At 39.0% G+C, this 15,514-nt stretch overlaps 1 protein-coding gene across 5 annotated transcripts in view; it reads left to right on the top strand.

Annotated features, from left to right (window-relative positions):
• Positions 1-15,514, top strand: part of MEIS1 (Meis homeobox 1) — a 139,320-nt gene that overhangs the window by 117,515 nt on the left and 6,291 nt on the right. For 3 of the 5 annotated variants that reach the window (XM_066378129.1, XM_066378127.1, XM_066378130.1), the window contains exon 10: positions 15,101-15,159. In XM_066378129.1, the coding sequence (XP_066234226.1) occupies positions 15,101-15,159 (59 nt within the window). Of the gene's footprint in view, positions 1-15,100; positions 15,164-15,514 lie in introns of all 5 variants that reach the window. The other 2 variants (XM_066378128.1, XM_066378131.1) reach the window with 1 other exon arrangement.

Genomic DNA, 15,514 nt, shown 5'->3' with positions numbered 1-15,514 from the left:
AAAATTCCAGGGGTCACCCTAACATCCAAGGTGAGCTGGTGCTTTACAGAAATATCTCAGCGCTAGCAACCCCAGATTTAGTATACATACAAGATTTTCCTAGTTACTTACTTTACTGCCTTCAAAGCTGCAAAGCATTCAGGCATCACCTCCCATTTATTACTAGTGTGGAAAAAAAAGCATGTTATCCTTAGAGATTTATGCCACAGGCAGGTAAAAATGTAAACTTATTTTTTTTTTAAATAGGATCTCCCTTATTATTATAAGCAGATTCAACTGGTAAAGGTCAGGTTTCTTTCTGAGTTATGGTAATAATGTAGCAAATACTTTTATAAGTAATCAAAGATCCTATAAATATAGGTACCTGTGTAGATGTAAATGTTAAAACATTCACAAATTATCCTTTCCACTTCTGTGATTTAAAAATCAATAGGGGTCATAGGGTTTCATAGAATTGCTCTGCTTTTTCTTCCAACATAATTTAATAATACATTTTACAGATGTTGTTTAAACATTAGGCACAGATTGTTTTGTCAATAAAGCTAAACAGAGGCATGACACAAAAGCAAGAAAAACAGATGTAAAAGAAACAGGGCACCATGTAAGAGTTCCTGGGTCATTCGTCTGTTACTCAACCACAGAATGAAAGTGCAGAGTGTATCGTGATTTTCCTGGGAATTACCTAGGGATGGAACAACTTCACACACAATAGGTCATTTTATTAAGCAGGTGGCTTAACTTTTTTTCTTTGAGAATTTAAGTATAACCTACCTTTAACATAGACCTCGCAATTGATCAATGGAGTAACAGGTGCAGTATCTTTAAAAGAAGCAACAGAAGGAGATATAAATAGAAAAACTCTCCAGAACATTTTAGAATGGGTTGTTGTTCTCCAAGTCACAGTTAATTGCTATGCTTTTCACCTTGAGTGTCAATTCTAATAATATTACCTTTACAAGCGCTTACTCCGGGCTTAGATTATAGCAATCAGTAATACTCACTAGATAAAATACTGTCTAGTTGCTCATAAGAAAATATTGAAATCAGTCAAAAAGTGTTTAGCTTGCACATTGCCTGTGACAGAGCTGGCGAGGTGCCAGGCAGGCAGGGTGTTATTAGGAAAGCTGAGCAAATAGCTTGCAGGGAAAAGAGCTGTGAATTTAGAAACCTTCAGGTATTGTCATGTCACAGAGTTTTAGGAGTTCAACAGAGACGCTGCTTTTGTCTGCAGATTTTAAAAATTTACAACAAACAATCCTCTTTGAGAATGACCCTGCAATCTGTTAAATATACTTTGTTGTAAGTTTCATGCCACAACTTTACTCAAAGCACAGCTCTGGGTGGAAAAGCCATACCCTTTGATGGAAAAGCCATACTCTTCTACGAGGGGACCTTGAGTCTAGGTGAGAAGACGAACAGTAAAGTGTGTGAGGTAGGAAGCTGTTTTGTGTAACTGCGGTCTCCTCCAGCCAGCATTCGAAGACAGTTTGCGTGCTTTTCAGGACAAGGCAAGAATGTGATGCCTGAAGTTGAGGGTTGGTACTACCTGAGGAAATATTTGAGCACCGCTTAGGGTTGGGGTTCAAGTTAGGTGCAGAGCTGAATGAGTTGGGAAATGGATTTAGCCTTCATGGGCTCCATGTTCCTTGAGCACCTGTGATCCCTTTCAAAGCAGTGAAACCAGTGGCTTGATGGTTGACTTTGAACACAGTGTATGGGTCAGCAGGACTTGTTGCAGGTCCTAATTAAGCCAGATTTGTTGTTTTCGGTGTCTTCGCACAAGTATTTGGTCCAAGAAATACAGTGTGTCCATAAAGTCATCGTGCACTTTTGACCGGTCACAGAAAAGCAACCAAAGACGATAGAAATGTGAAATCTGCACCAAATAAAAGGAAAACTCTCCCAGTTTCATACCTATTCAGTGCAGTTCGATGTGGGCTGACACACAGATTTTTTTAGGGCTCCTTAGGTAGCTATCCCGTATAGCCTCTACAGCAGTGGTTCTCAACCTGTGGGTCGCGACCCCGGCGGGGGTCGAACGACCAAAACACAGGGGTCGCCTAAAGCCATGGGTGACCCCTGTGTTTTGGTCGTTCGACCCCCGCCGGGGTCGCGACCCACAGGTTGAGAACCACTGCTCTACAGACTCGTCACTGACTGATGGCCTACCAGAACAGGGTTTCTCCACCAAACTGCCAGTTTCCTTCAACTGCTTATCCCACTGAGTAATGTTATTCCTATGTGGTGGTGCTTGTTATAAACGCACTGACATTCACGTTGCACTTTGGTCACAGATTAGAATTGGCAAGCCACAGAACACACTGAACTTTCCTTTGTACCGTCCACATCTCGACTGGCATGGCCATGGGCTGCTCTGCTGTATACACGGTGTTCGCCATCATCTGCGCATGTGCACATGCTGCCACATCATCCTACAGAAACTGGGAGGGTTTTCCTTTTATTTGATGCAGATTTCACATTTCGAACGTCTTTTATTGTTTTTCTGTGACCAGTCAAAAGTGCACCATGACTTTACGGACACACTGTAGAAAGAACTCCTTGCATGTCATGTTACCTGGCAGAGCTAGACCTGACTACCATTTACTTGCTGAGAGCATGGGAGGTGAGGGGGCTGAGAGGCGTCGGGATCAAGGGGAAGAGCCCTGACACCCACAGGTGGCTAAGGAACAAATTCCCCTGTAAGGCCCATGACAACATTCAGCTTACACAGGGCGAGTGAGGGGAGGGACTGACTAGGGGAAAGAACATTTTGAGTCAAAACACCTCATCTGTGGTCCCCACTCCTCACCAATGAGATGTGTGTCCTTGATTGAGTCACTTTATCTCCACGGGCAACAACTTCCTCTGCCTTCCATGGGCAGGTAGGGCTAAATACTGGGACCCCCAAGCCCCCTCCAGCTCTAATGTTCTAGACTGTATGATACTGTGAATCAAAGAGAAGCAAGTTTAGTGTTCGGAAATGACTGATCCCAGCTTCACACCAGGACTGAAGATCAAGAGAAGGTCCTTTGCTAAAAGGGACAAACAGGAGAATTTAAAAGTTGCTATTTTTTATCTCTTAAATAAACAAATCCGGCACCATAAAATAAAAACTAGATGAAATTAAACATTATCACAAGACACGAAAAACATGTATGCTGTCATTTTAGGACTCATAATAGAGACAAATCAGTTGTTTTTAGCAGCGTGCTCCGAGCCTGGGAAGGGCATGACAGATAATAAGCTTGAAATTTCTGAAGTTACCGTACAGCAAAATTTGTTTTTTCCTCAGGCGTTCAATCTTTTTCTCTAGTAATTTTGTACCTGACAAACTTTTTAGTGGGTGCATTAATAATCTATAAGTAATGGGTTGTCAGGTGTCAGTTAGATAAGATTAAAAGACTGTTTAAGCATTATCCATTTGCTTCTTTGCATGAGTTTTATAGGTCAGAAGAAATAACTTTTTGAATTGTGGTTGTATGTGCCTGTTGGGTTTCCTTTTTTTCTTTCTTTCTTTTTTTTTTTCTTGCAGTCTCTCTCATTTGGCTCCAGTCCAGGTAGACGTGGAAGAACTGTATTACATTACATAAATCCTGCATGTAGGAGCAGATTGGAAACTCACACTGTGTGAATCAAGGGGACAAATGTCTCAGCTGTCTTCTGTAAACTTATTTTAGTTTTTCAAATGTTACTCTTTTTTTTTTTTCTTCTGAAAGGCAACTTTGTAAGGGGAGGCCGCCTCAGCTGAGAGGGACCCCGGAGCCTTAGACGTTAGGAGTTTCCTAGCAAGTCAGGTTTTGGTCTGTTCTTGTCAAATCTGTCTTAAGTGTGTTTACATACAGTTTGCCTTTCTGGTATTTTCTGCTTGCACAGACCTGATCTCCACCTATTTTGTGTCAACAGTTGCTGAGGCCGGTGTTGGGTGATTAACCATTGAGCACTGAAGCACCGGGCTGTGCCCACAGAGACCCCCTCTCTCCTCTCACTTACATCATCATCTCGCTGCAGGCTGCGCCTACATAAAACAAACAGCATTTCTGAGTGGTTAAAAATTCAGCCTGAAACATGAAAAAATGGGGCAAATGTTGCCTCTTTGTTGAATAAAACAATTTTCTCAAAAAAAAAAAAAAATATGGAGGGGAGCCAGGGCTGCGGGGGAAGGAAGTTGTTTCTGAGGGCGAAAGTTGTCTGGGATCCCAGCCTCATCGCTCTGATGTGTGAATGCCTGGAGCTTTGTGTAAATGCACTGCGTTCTGTTCTGTCCCCCCCTCCCCTTTTTTTAATTTTTAAGGGGAAAGAGACCATTAAAAACAAAAAAGCCTCCAACAGCATGGATGCCTATAACTTTGACAAATACAGGGCTCTCCTGTTCAATGTCCTCCTAGGCGTGGATATTTTCCTCTTTATTTTATTTCCATTCTTACAGGGCTTTTAAACCTGACCCATTAATATGGGAAATAATGAACTCAGTTGGGCTCTTGACACCCGAACAATAACAAATAAACAAAAAACCTTAATCAGTTCCCATCCTTGAAAGCTCTCTTTTCCTTTTAACCCTCTTCACCAATGTGATTCAAGGACCTAATGCCTCATAAGATTAGATCCATCACTGAAGAAGGGAAAAAAATATTTCTTTCCTCAAACACATTAACTCTTTCAGGCCCATGGGGATTATTGGTCTTGGGTTCTCAATGTAACTTAGCTCAACAATGAATTTCCTGTCATTGTGGAGATCTGGCTGAATATTGATAAAGTCACTATTAAGTTTCTACTATTTTCTACTCTAAAATGCTGATTTAAATGTAAACCAGTACTTTTGAGAGTTGTTGTTTGATTGAAGGGCTTTGTTGGCTTATATCCCTAGAACATCTGCTAGGATTGACTTTATTTGATCCCTAGTTTGGGTCAGAATTTGTATGTACTTGGAAAGAGCAGGGAGTTGGGGACGGTGGCAAGCTAACTGAAAGAACTGTACATGTCCAGAGATGTCAAATCTCAGCCCCCATGGCTGGTCACCTGGCAGTACTGTTTACAGGATAGAAAGTACAATAGGTTATGGCAGGGATTCTCAACGTTGGGGCCAAGTGAAAGTGGGGCGGGGGGGGGGGTGGGGCCTGGCCAGTTGGCTCAGCGGTAGAGCGTCGGCCTGGCGTGCGGGGGACCCGGGTTCGATTCCTGGCCAGGGCACATAGGAGAAGCGCCCATTTGCTTCTCCACCCCGCCCCCCTCCTTCCTCTCTGTCTCTCTCTTCCCCTCCCGCAGCCAAGGCTCCATTGGAACAAAAATGGCCCGGGCTCTGGGGATGGCTCCTTGGCCTCTGCCCCAGGCGCTAGAGTGGCTCTGGTCGCGGCAGAGTGACGCCCCGGAGGGGCAGAGCGTCGCCCCCTGGTGGGCGTGCCAGGTGGATCCCGGTCGGACGCATGCGGGAGTCTGTCTGTCTCTCCCCGTTTCCAGCTTCAGAAAAAAAAAAAAAAAGAAAGTGGGGAGGGGGGCCAAGAAAGGCATATCAGAACCATTCTGAGTGAATGTAATATAAAAAAAAGTCTATAGAGAATTAACTTTGAATTTTAGTCTTGTTATTTCTTTTGAAATTGCAAGTAACTAATGGATATGAGATTTTAAAGTTTATCAAAGGGGAACCTGGATTAAAATTGTACAAACCCTGTGCTATGGAACAACGGGAACCAATTTCTGGATGGGATCTTATGCATCATTTGACAGTTAGGCTCAGGGCCTTACAAGGTTACTCTGCTAATTCCAGGCAAGGAGGGGGCTAACACCTAGTCCACTGCCTCTTCCATCCCACCATTATGCATTTATTTTTAACAGCTTTATTAAGATATAATTCCCATTCCGTACAAATTACCCATTTAAAGTGCACAGTGCAATGGTTTTTAGTAGTGAAGTTACCCCCACCGTCAATGTTAGAACACTGTCACCCACCTCATAAAGAAACCTTTATTTATCTTATGTTTTAGTTTTTTCAGGGGGTAACGCTGGTCAATAACATTATATACGTTCCAGGTGTACACGTCGAAATTCGAGATTTGTATACTCTATTGTACGTACCCTTTAGCTACCCCCACCCCCACACTCCCATCCTCCACCCTGCCAGCTCCCAGAAACCTCTAACCTACTGTTTCCACAGGTTTGCCTATTCCGGACATTTCACATAAATGTTATATGTAGTTTTCTGTGACTGGCTTCTTTCTCTTAGAATAATGTTTTTAAATTTTATCCATGTTGTAATGTATCGTCAGTACTTAATTCCTCTTTATGACTAAGTAATATTCAATTTTATCTATATACCACATTCTGTTTATCCATGAATCAATTGGTGCACATTTGTGTGTGTGTGTGTGTGTGTGTGTGTGTGTATGTGACAGAGACAGAGAGAGGAACTGATAGGGACAGACAGACAGGGAGGGAGAGAGATGAGAAGTATCAATTCTTCAATGTGGCTCCTTCATTGTTCATTGATTGCTTTCTTATATGTGCCTTGACCGGGGGGCGGGGAGTACAGCAGAGTGAGTGACCCCTTGCTCAAGCCAGCGACCTTGGGGTTCTGAACCTGGATCCTTCGCATCCCAGTCCGATGCTCTATCCACTGTGCCACCTCCTGGTCAGGCAGTTGATGGACATTTGAGTTGTTTCATGTACAAGTTCTTTTTTATACTATTAGGTATTTTTGAGAATTCTAATAACAGTACCCCAGTTTACAAAGTGCTTGCCAGGGTTTTGACTATGATAATTATGCATAATGTCATTCAAAGAAAAGGGAAGCTACTCAAGTGAAATCCACATTCTCACTAAACTATTTCAGTGTGACTTAGATACCTATGGCATTTTTTCAAAGATTTGACACATTCTTAGAGGGGGTCATTTTGTTAGTTTAGTGTCTTCATTTGAAAGTTTTGTCATACAACTCAATGGAGAGATTTTTTGCCTTTTAGTATAAGCGGTTCCAGTTGCATTTGAGGGCCTACGTATCACATTTTCATGTACAGTACCTGGAACTGAGGTTTCAAGCCTTCCTAATTGAAACAGAAGTCAGAGTGAACATTCTAAGGAATAGAGACAAGGCTCTATTCCAGTCAAGTCAAGTCAGCTCCATTGTGCCATTCTGTAGCCTACTCTGGCAGGTGAAAGTAGAAATCAAGATCAATTTTGAGAGATCTTCCCTTGGCATGAGTGGAGACTCCAGGCCTGGGAAATTTTTGGTTGGTCAGACTTGGAAACTAAAGCAAGTAAAGGAGAGGTCCTAGAGAAAGGAAAGAGCTCACAGGTACTCCAGGAGGGTGCTGGGATTCCATACAAACTTTATGCATGCTGGTGCTGGTCCCTATTCTAACACCAGAGGGTTCCAATCCCAGTCATACAGGGAAAATTTTATTTGGGGAAAAGGTGCGCATTTGATCATTATGCTGGCGTACACCCTAGCTGGTTGGGACATTCATGGTTTATGCCTGTTGTTCATGATAATTATTAATAGTGTTCCTTTACTCTCAATAGCATCCCAGCTTTGTTGATAAATTATCTGGTCATTCTGTTTATAATGGAGTTTGGCAGAAAATTAAAATTTGTTTTTAATTAAGTAAATATACATATTCTGTAATGTTCATGGGATGTTTAGTTAGACACAATTTTGTTGACTTTTTATGAATGTGGGAAAATTAGAATTTATATGGAAAATTGTTCAGCTTAAACCAAAGAGAAATACATCTATTGTTTGATGATATTATTAAAACTATTTTAACTTTTTCCATTGCTACAGAAGGTTTTGCTCTATTATCCTAGGTTGCCCTATTGCTAATCCATTGTGTTAATAATTATTTTAATTCCATATATTTTTATTATATATGTATGGTTATATATATAAACTCAAATTTGGCAAATTGTCACAGTTAAGTAAATATTTTATAAAATGCTATTTTGTTACCTATGCTTTATTTCAGTGGATACTTAAGGTATTTAACTGTTGGGTATCTTTTATACCAGAACTAGTGAGATATCCCTCCACTCTATTCCAATGAGCCTGGAACCCATTGTTTTAGTGATCTAAAAAGTAGCAAAAGAAATACAGACTCCCATTTAGGCAACTACAGGTACTCCTGTTTAGAATTCAAATCAGATGAAAGGATGTAACAAGATCACTTTATAATTTGCTTTCATAGACATCTTTGTTATATATATCCAAGTGATAAAATATTTGGAAACTATTTCAAAATCTAAAGTCCAAAATTATACATGAGTTTTGTTATTTCTTTGCATTAAAAACTTCAACTAATTAGTGATATATATTTTTTTACTAGTTGTTTTGAAGAAATTTTATATGTAATTAACTTCCTTAATTTCAATCCTTTCTAGAGTAATTTGTCCAATAGACCCACTGAGAAGGGGAGGCTTCTCAAACTGCTGATTGATGGGCCTAGGGTGATCGGCGCAGAATCCAATATTATGCCTCTAGGTAGGATGGGGAGCAGAACCTGTGCCCTGTCTCCCCCTCTGTCAACTCACCTCCTCCACCCCTGGGCACACAGTGATGTACTCCAGTCCTGGAACTGGAGGAGTCTGGAGGAGGTCGAGAAACTAGGGAAGGGTGCCAAAAACATGATTTCATAAGGTCTGACTTGAGATTGAGTTAACTTTCTTGAGCATCTTAAAATCATGTTTCATGACATTTTATTTCACAGAGAAAGAGAGTGTAGAAGGCTTGGACCTTGAAGATTGCCAGTTATGGGTCATTAAATCCAATAAGTAAATGTATATCTAAAATAAAGAATTCCAACAAAAGATTCTGAAGTTGATTTTTTTGTTGTTGTTTTAAAGAACAGAGAGTTATTTGGGAGATAGCTAGAACTCTTTCCCTGAAGGGTTTGTTTATAAAACAGGCCTTAAAGTTATTAGGAAATGCTGACTTTAAAAAAAATCTAAAATGTATGGTTTTATTTAAACGACTGTGATAAAGTTGAAAGAAATGCTACGCCAAGGAAAATTCATGGACTAGAGAAAGGACAAAATTCTAGAATTCAGCAATTACTTTCCAATGTGACATTTTATATCTGAAGTTTTTCACAAGGTTTAATTCTATAGAAATATTTATAGAAGTTACCTAAATGAATCATGTAACAATTATGTATAATATTAACATGTTGTTTATTTTTAACTGAATAAAAAATAGTGCATGTAGAAATTACTGGTATTTATACTTAAGAATGCATGGTATTAATTTTTATTACTATTAAAAGTATGTGTTTAGGTATTCCTATATTAATCAAAGATGAGTATAATTTATAGTATCTTGGATGGTATAGTTATAGAAAGCATCTTTACTAACATATCCTGCTATTAAAAAATCTTTAATAATTAGGCTGAAATTTTAGCTTCTTGGGCATAGGAGGGTATTGTAAAATGTTATTTCTCCATACTTAATGGGTACCTCCTTCCTGCTGACTATTCACTTATGCCTAGTTGGCAAGAAGCATTATGGGGATGACTGACAGTCGTGTCATTGTTTAGAAACAACAGCATTTTGATTTTATGTGATTCGCTGAGTTGGCAGAGACCGGCTAAAGTAACAAAATGTGGACTCCCTTAATCATCAGTGAATAAGCAGGATTGTAAACATTAAGGAATAGAATTAATTGAGTACAGATGAAAATGGCATTTCTGAAAGTGAACAAGAAAATTTTATTTGTTTTTGTTACTACTACAGAGAACCATACAAGGAAGATAAAAGGTATAAGAGCATAGAAAAAGGGCAAAGCTATGTGGAAAAAGTTGCCCGTGGAACTAGGAATATGTGCTTTGTGTTTTGGCTAAATGGGTATCCACTATAATCTCTCTACCTCTCCTGGTTCTCACGAAGAGGAAGCTAAACTCAGCAATCCAGTTTTGTAAGAAGGAACCAGGGCAAGGAGTGGAGGATAAACTAAAGGACAAAGGTCAACTTCAGCAAGCCATTCTGCCAGATCTTGCTTAGAAAACTACTCAGGTATTCAAAGACTGAGAATAAAAGGAGATAGATGGAAATAGCAGAATGAAAAAAAATTTTCTTAAAGACTAATGATAAAAAAATCTAGAAGTCAAGAAGAAGAAAGAAGAAAGCAAAATGTTCTGTATTTCTTTTCAGCATAACTCAGGAATCATCTTCCATTCTCCTTGTCTGATTTCTGTTTAAAAATGCAAAGAACAAAATTCAACTTGGAGATGATTCCATGTGTCAGATTTTTGAAGATTTTGTTCCCCCTTTAGCCTCCCATTTCCCTTTATTAGAACTTGTGTTCTAAATAAATAACTACGTAAAAAGAAATATATCTCTATTTTGACATGAACTAAAGCTATAAAACCAGTCCATTAAATTCCTTTCCTTTTTAAAACTTCATGTTTCAAGAAAAGAGATAGTTTGGTCACAGGAAGAAATTCTAATCCATGATTCTATGAAAAAGAAAATATAAGAATTCTTTCCCTTATTCAGTTTTCTACCACCTATACGGTGTTCAATTCTTAAAGAGTACTTTATGAAAGAGGATTGTGATTACAAAACAATGGTATTTTTAAAAAATTTGTGTTCAAAATGTAATATGGATAGACAAACAGAATATCTCCCAACCTGAAAGTATCATTAACTGAAAGGTTTCCCTCTTTAAATGCCTAGTTTATGGCAAATTTGAGCTACATTCTACTAACGCAAGGTGTGAAACTCATTTAATAAGTAAGGAAAACTGTCCTGTGGTCATGTATTCCTGACATTATACATCTGAGTTTTAAGGGCTGTAGTGTTTGGACATCCATTGTAAAAGTTTTCTCTTATATCTTTAAACTAAGAGACCTTATCAGTATGGGAAATTCTAAAGAGTGTGTGTAGTTCCTGGATATATTTTATCTTAAACAACTTTGTGGTTGTTGGAGAATGTATATTTTATTATACATTCAAATTAAAATATTGCCATTTTCTTTTTTCTCTTTAAAAACACTGTTTCTTCTTATGTTCAAGGTCTAATGTATATTTATGTATTCATACATAAATGTAGATATATATTTGAACACACATATGAGCTTAAAATAAGTATTTACTTATGCTTTTTGAAATGACAATGTTTTAAGAAGGGAATATGTTCATGTAAGTTCACATAAAATCTAAAGTTCTGTTTTTGGTTTAGTGTTTAGAAAATTCTTGATAATTTAGTATCTTCCACAATGGAAAGTAAAGCATTCTATCACAAAAGCAGGGAAGATGAGACACAAGGTCAAAGGGCATTTTAGAAACAAACAGCTGGACCAGTTTATTTAAACAGATACAGGGATGGGGGAACTGACCTCTGTTTGACTTATAGTGGGAGGAGCCAGAATGTCATTTTATTACTTTGCCCAGAAGGAAAATGTTTTTGTATATGAATTCACCTCGAAACCATCTAAACACATGGCTTTGCTATGTATATCATAATTCCAGAGTGTACATATAAGATAGTCTAGGATAATGATAAAATACACTAAAGAGAGTCAAATATTGTGATGGTTTTAAGATCAAAGAGATGATGTTTTAAAAAATAAAAATATTTTCCTATTAGTCGGCCCTGGCCGGTTGGCTCAGTGGCAGAGCGTCGGCCTGGCGTGCAGAGGTCCCGGTTTCGAGTCCCGGCCAGGGCACACAGGAGAGGCACCCATCTGCCTCTCCACCCCTCCCCCTCTCCTTCCTCTCTCTCTCTTCCCCTCCCACAGCGAGGCTCCATTGGAGCAAAGATGGCCCGGGCGCTGGGGATGGCTCCTTGGCCTCTGCCCCAGGCGCTAGAGTGGCTCTGGTCGCGGCAGAGCGACGCCCCGGAGGGGCAGAGCATTGCCCCCTGGTGGGCGTGCCGGGTGGATCCCGGTAGGGCGCATGCGGGAGTCTGACTGTCTCTCCCCATTTCCAGCTTCAGAAAAATACAAAAAATAAATAAAAAAAAATTCCTATTAGTTATTTTTAGATAAAGATGTCTACCATGATCCCAGAAAATAATGTGTTTCCTAGAAGTATAAGATTGTAATTCAGTAACATTCTGAGAGTTTGTGACGTTCTATATGTATTGATCAAGTTTTCAAAAATGAGAAGTTCCAAACTAATGTAGTCCAGTGCTCTAGACAAAGTGATTAGGTGTTCTTAGATTTTCAAAGTTTTATTATTTTTATCATATTTTATTTAATGAAAGGATTCCCACCTTCATATTTACATATCCTATAGGTAGCCTACATCGGTATTGTCAATAACAACAACTGGTTAATGTCACCGAAAGCAAAGCACAGTACCTGGTATCTGGGGGCCCTTAGCTGAAAGGCTGTGTTGAGGTGTTTCCTTGCCCCGTGGGGTCCAGAACAGGGCCGGAATAATGGCATTTAGTGTTGTCCACTGAAGCCCTTCAGAGGCACATCGACAAACCTCAGCATAGTGAGCAGAGAGCGGTCCAAATGGTGAGTGGACTCAATATCCTAGAAGAACTCACATTCTAGAATGAACTTATTAGGAATCACAGATGTGTATCCTAGGGAGGAGAGGGGAGAAACCGAAGGGACATGAGGGCTATAGTTAAAATATTTGAAAGGCAATCCTGAAGAAGTGAGATAAAAATTAATTTACCCCAAGGAGTTGTCCTGATGAAAGCATTTTAGATCAAGTAAGGCAGAAGCTACTAACAGTTGCATTGTCCATAGAATGAATGGACACTCGGATAAGGTGGCAAATACTGTGTCAGAAACTGTCCAGTGGAGGCTACCCATCTACTGGGTGGGGATATCAGAGAGGGAATTCATGTCAGTGACAAAATTAGGTGAATGTTAAAACCTCTTCCAAACTTGACCTGTGGTTATTCTACAATTCCCTGGGTTTAATAGTCATGGATTCAAACCTAGTTGGTTATTATGAATCGGTCTTTGGAAATCTGCATGCATGGGTGTGAAGGAGGCAGGCTTTGGAATACAGATAACTCAAGTCACTGAATCTTATGTATAGTTTTATCTTTGTCTATATACACAAGCAGTACAGACATCAAAATCCCCAATCTACGAAATGTTCAGTCATGCTTATTCTTAGAATCAATGATAGAGTCATTGCTGGTGGCAATTGGGTCAATACTAGCTCTTTTAAAACATCTATGTCATTCAGAATATTCTAGATGGATGGCACAGTAGTGGCCATGCTCTGCGTAGGACATTTGAGAGGGAACTGCTTGCTACTGTTTGCCAGCTGTGTGTCATTCAGCAAATTATTAACATCTCTTGGCTAACATGTGACCTTAAATAAGTCACTTAATTTCTCTGAGCCCTGGCTTCTCATCCGTTAAAAAGCACTCTTCCTATTTTTAGACGAATAGTATAAATCACACCCACAAATTATTATGTTTTTAAAAGGACTTTAAAAAAGTTATGAGTTTCTTCCCTCTAAAAGCCTGCAGATTATGAACAGTGCCATAGATAGAGTTGGTTTTTGCTCTCTTACTTATGTTAGTTACTATGAAAATTACTTTTGGTATATGCAGAATATTAATATTAAATAATTTTCTAATTGGTCATGCAATGAAGGGAGCTAATGAAAAAGCAGATTTTTTTTTCATTTTAATTGGTTATTTTACATGGTGTTTGTGCTACACCTGTGCTTATAATGAGAATGGAGAATTAATCTAACCTTCTGCTCACATGATTCCAATTTTCATGGTTTATACAAGATAATGATAACCTGATTTGCAACACAATTTGTTTTAGATCTGTGTTTTAAATATTTTTATTAGCAGTTCAAGGACTTCACGTACAAGAACTGATATAATATGTATTGCCAATAAGAGTTAGCACCAACAGTGTCCTTTGAATTAGATTCCACTGTCATTATTTATTTTAATTACTTCTCAGATAATGAAAAAACATAAGAATGTAAGATAATGAGAATCTTAAAATGTCATGAAGTATTCATTTTTATTTTAAAAACCTGTCCCTGTCTGTTTAATGGTTTGGTTTTGGGGAACGACTGTCCTACCTAAAGTTGGGAGACTAATAAACTAGAATTCACACTGGCCTGTGGATCTTTTAATTATTAACAGTGCATTATTAAACTTTTCCTTATATTTTTTATGTGTTCCTCACGTTCAACATATTCAAACTGAGTTCAGAACTGAAAGTAATTTGCTATTTCAGAATCTATTGTGTCCTGACCATTTTCTGTATTTGATATGTAGTTTGTAGTATTACACAATACACACAGATCTTAAGAGTTAGGAATTTCATGAGCATGACTCTGGAAAGTTTGTCCTACCCACCTTTTTTATTTTTTGGTGGCTAATCAGTTTCTGAGGGGCAACAAAAATTGTTTAAAAAAAAACTCTTAAGACACTTAAGTGACTGAACTATCTTAATAAGATGCTGATTATAAATTTTCAGATCTAGCTAGAGAAAGCGAGATTATAAATTCAGTTACTGTATAGCTGTGACCTCTCCTTGACCTCAGGACTTTGCATAAAGAGAAAAAAAAGCCACCCCAAGAAATCTCTACAAGGAATGCATTTCTGTGAAGTCCCCAGCAGTGTGAGTTAGTGGTGATAAACTCCAGACATTCTCTCATTTGATGGTGTGCTGCCATCCCAGTTCATTATCTTAATAGTGGGCATTAAAATAGAATTAGGTTTGCAAGAGGTAGGGAAGGTTTTGATAAAAATTGTAAAAAAGAAGGCAGAGAACATAAGATTGAAATGTCACTAATTAGGAGAGGTAACAGATGCCCCTGTGGACATCTTGCTCTCCCCACCAAATTTCCCCCTTTGCAACTGAAAAGAGTGGTAGCTGGTATTGTTTCCTGAAAACTCTGCTAATTCCCCCATGAAAAGATGAAATGGAAGTGTCCAACTGTGGTAAAACAGGCAAACATAAATCAACTCAGAAACCCCAAGCCTGTGTGCTCAAAGGTCACTGAAGGTTACAGGTCTTGCAGCATTTGAAACTGCACATGGACTAGAGCAGAGAACCCTTTTGCCACGATCTAGCTTTGCTCTCACTGTGACTCCTCTTCTCTTCCTTCACCTTCCCTACCACTTTGTTTTGTTGTAAGAAATAATGATTTGCTCTTCTTTCTTGGTTACAGGTTTATTAATGCCCGGAGAAGAATAGTGCAGCCCATGATAGACCAGTCCAACCGAGCAGGCAAGTCCCCCATAGTGACTGTATTCAAGTCACGCAAGCGAAAACCATCCTCAAGCCATTCACCGGGAGGTCCGCTACCTGGTAAATAAACTGGGAGTGAGTGCTAGGAGCGCCTGGCAATTAAAATGAAACCAGTTTCGTTTCATAACAACACTAATCAATTTAACATCATTATAAAATGTTTGGAGAAGGTGGAAAAAAGCCAACAGAGAAAAGTAACTCTTAAATCATACGCTCAGTTACAATTTTCTTTGTACACATTCAATATATTAATGTTATGGTGTTTTTTTTTTTCTGAGTTTGCCTTCCCAGCTCTTTCTGCTACTATGACCACTCCCTGGTGCATGGCTTGGTG

This window comes from Saccopteryx leptura, chromosome 3 (genome assembly GCF_036850995.1).
Source record: "Saccopteryx leptura isolate mSacLep1 chromosome 3, mSacLep1_pri_phased_curated, whole genome shotgun sequence".
Taxonomy (NCBI): Eukaryota; Metazoa; Chordata; class Mammalia; order Chiroptera; family Emballonuridae; genus Saccopteryx; species Saccopteryx leptura.
The sequence above is the reverse complement of the archived record's forward strand: the minus strand, read 5'-3'. Positions and strand labels throughout refer to the sequence as shown.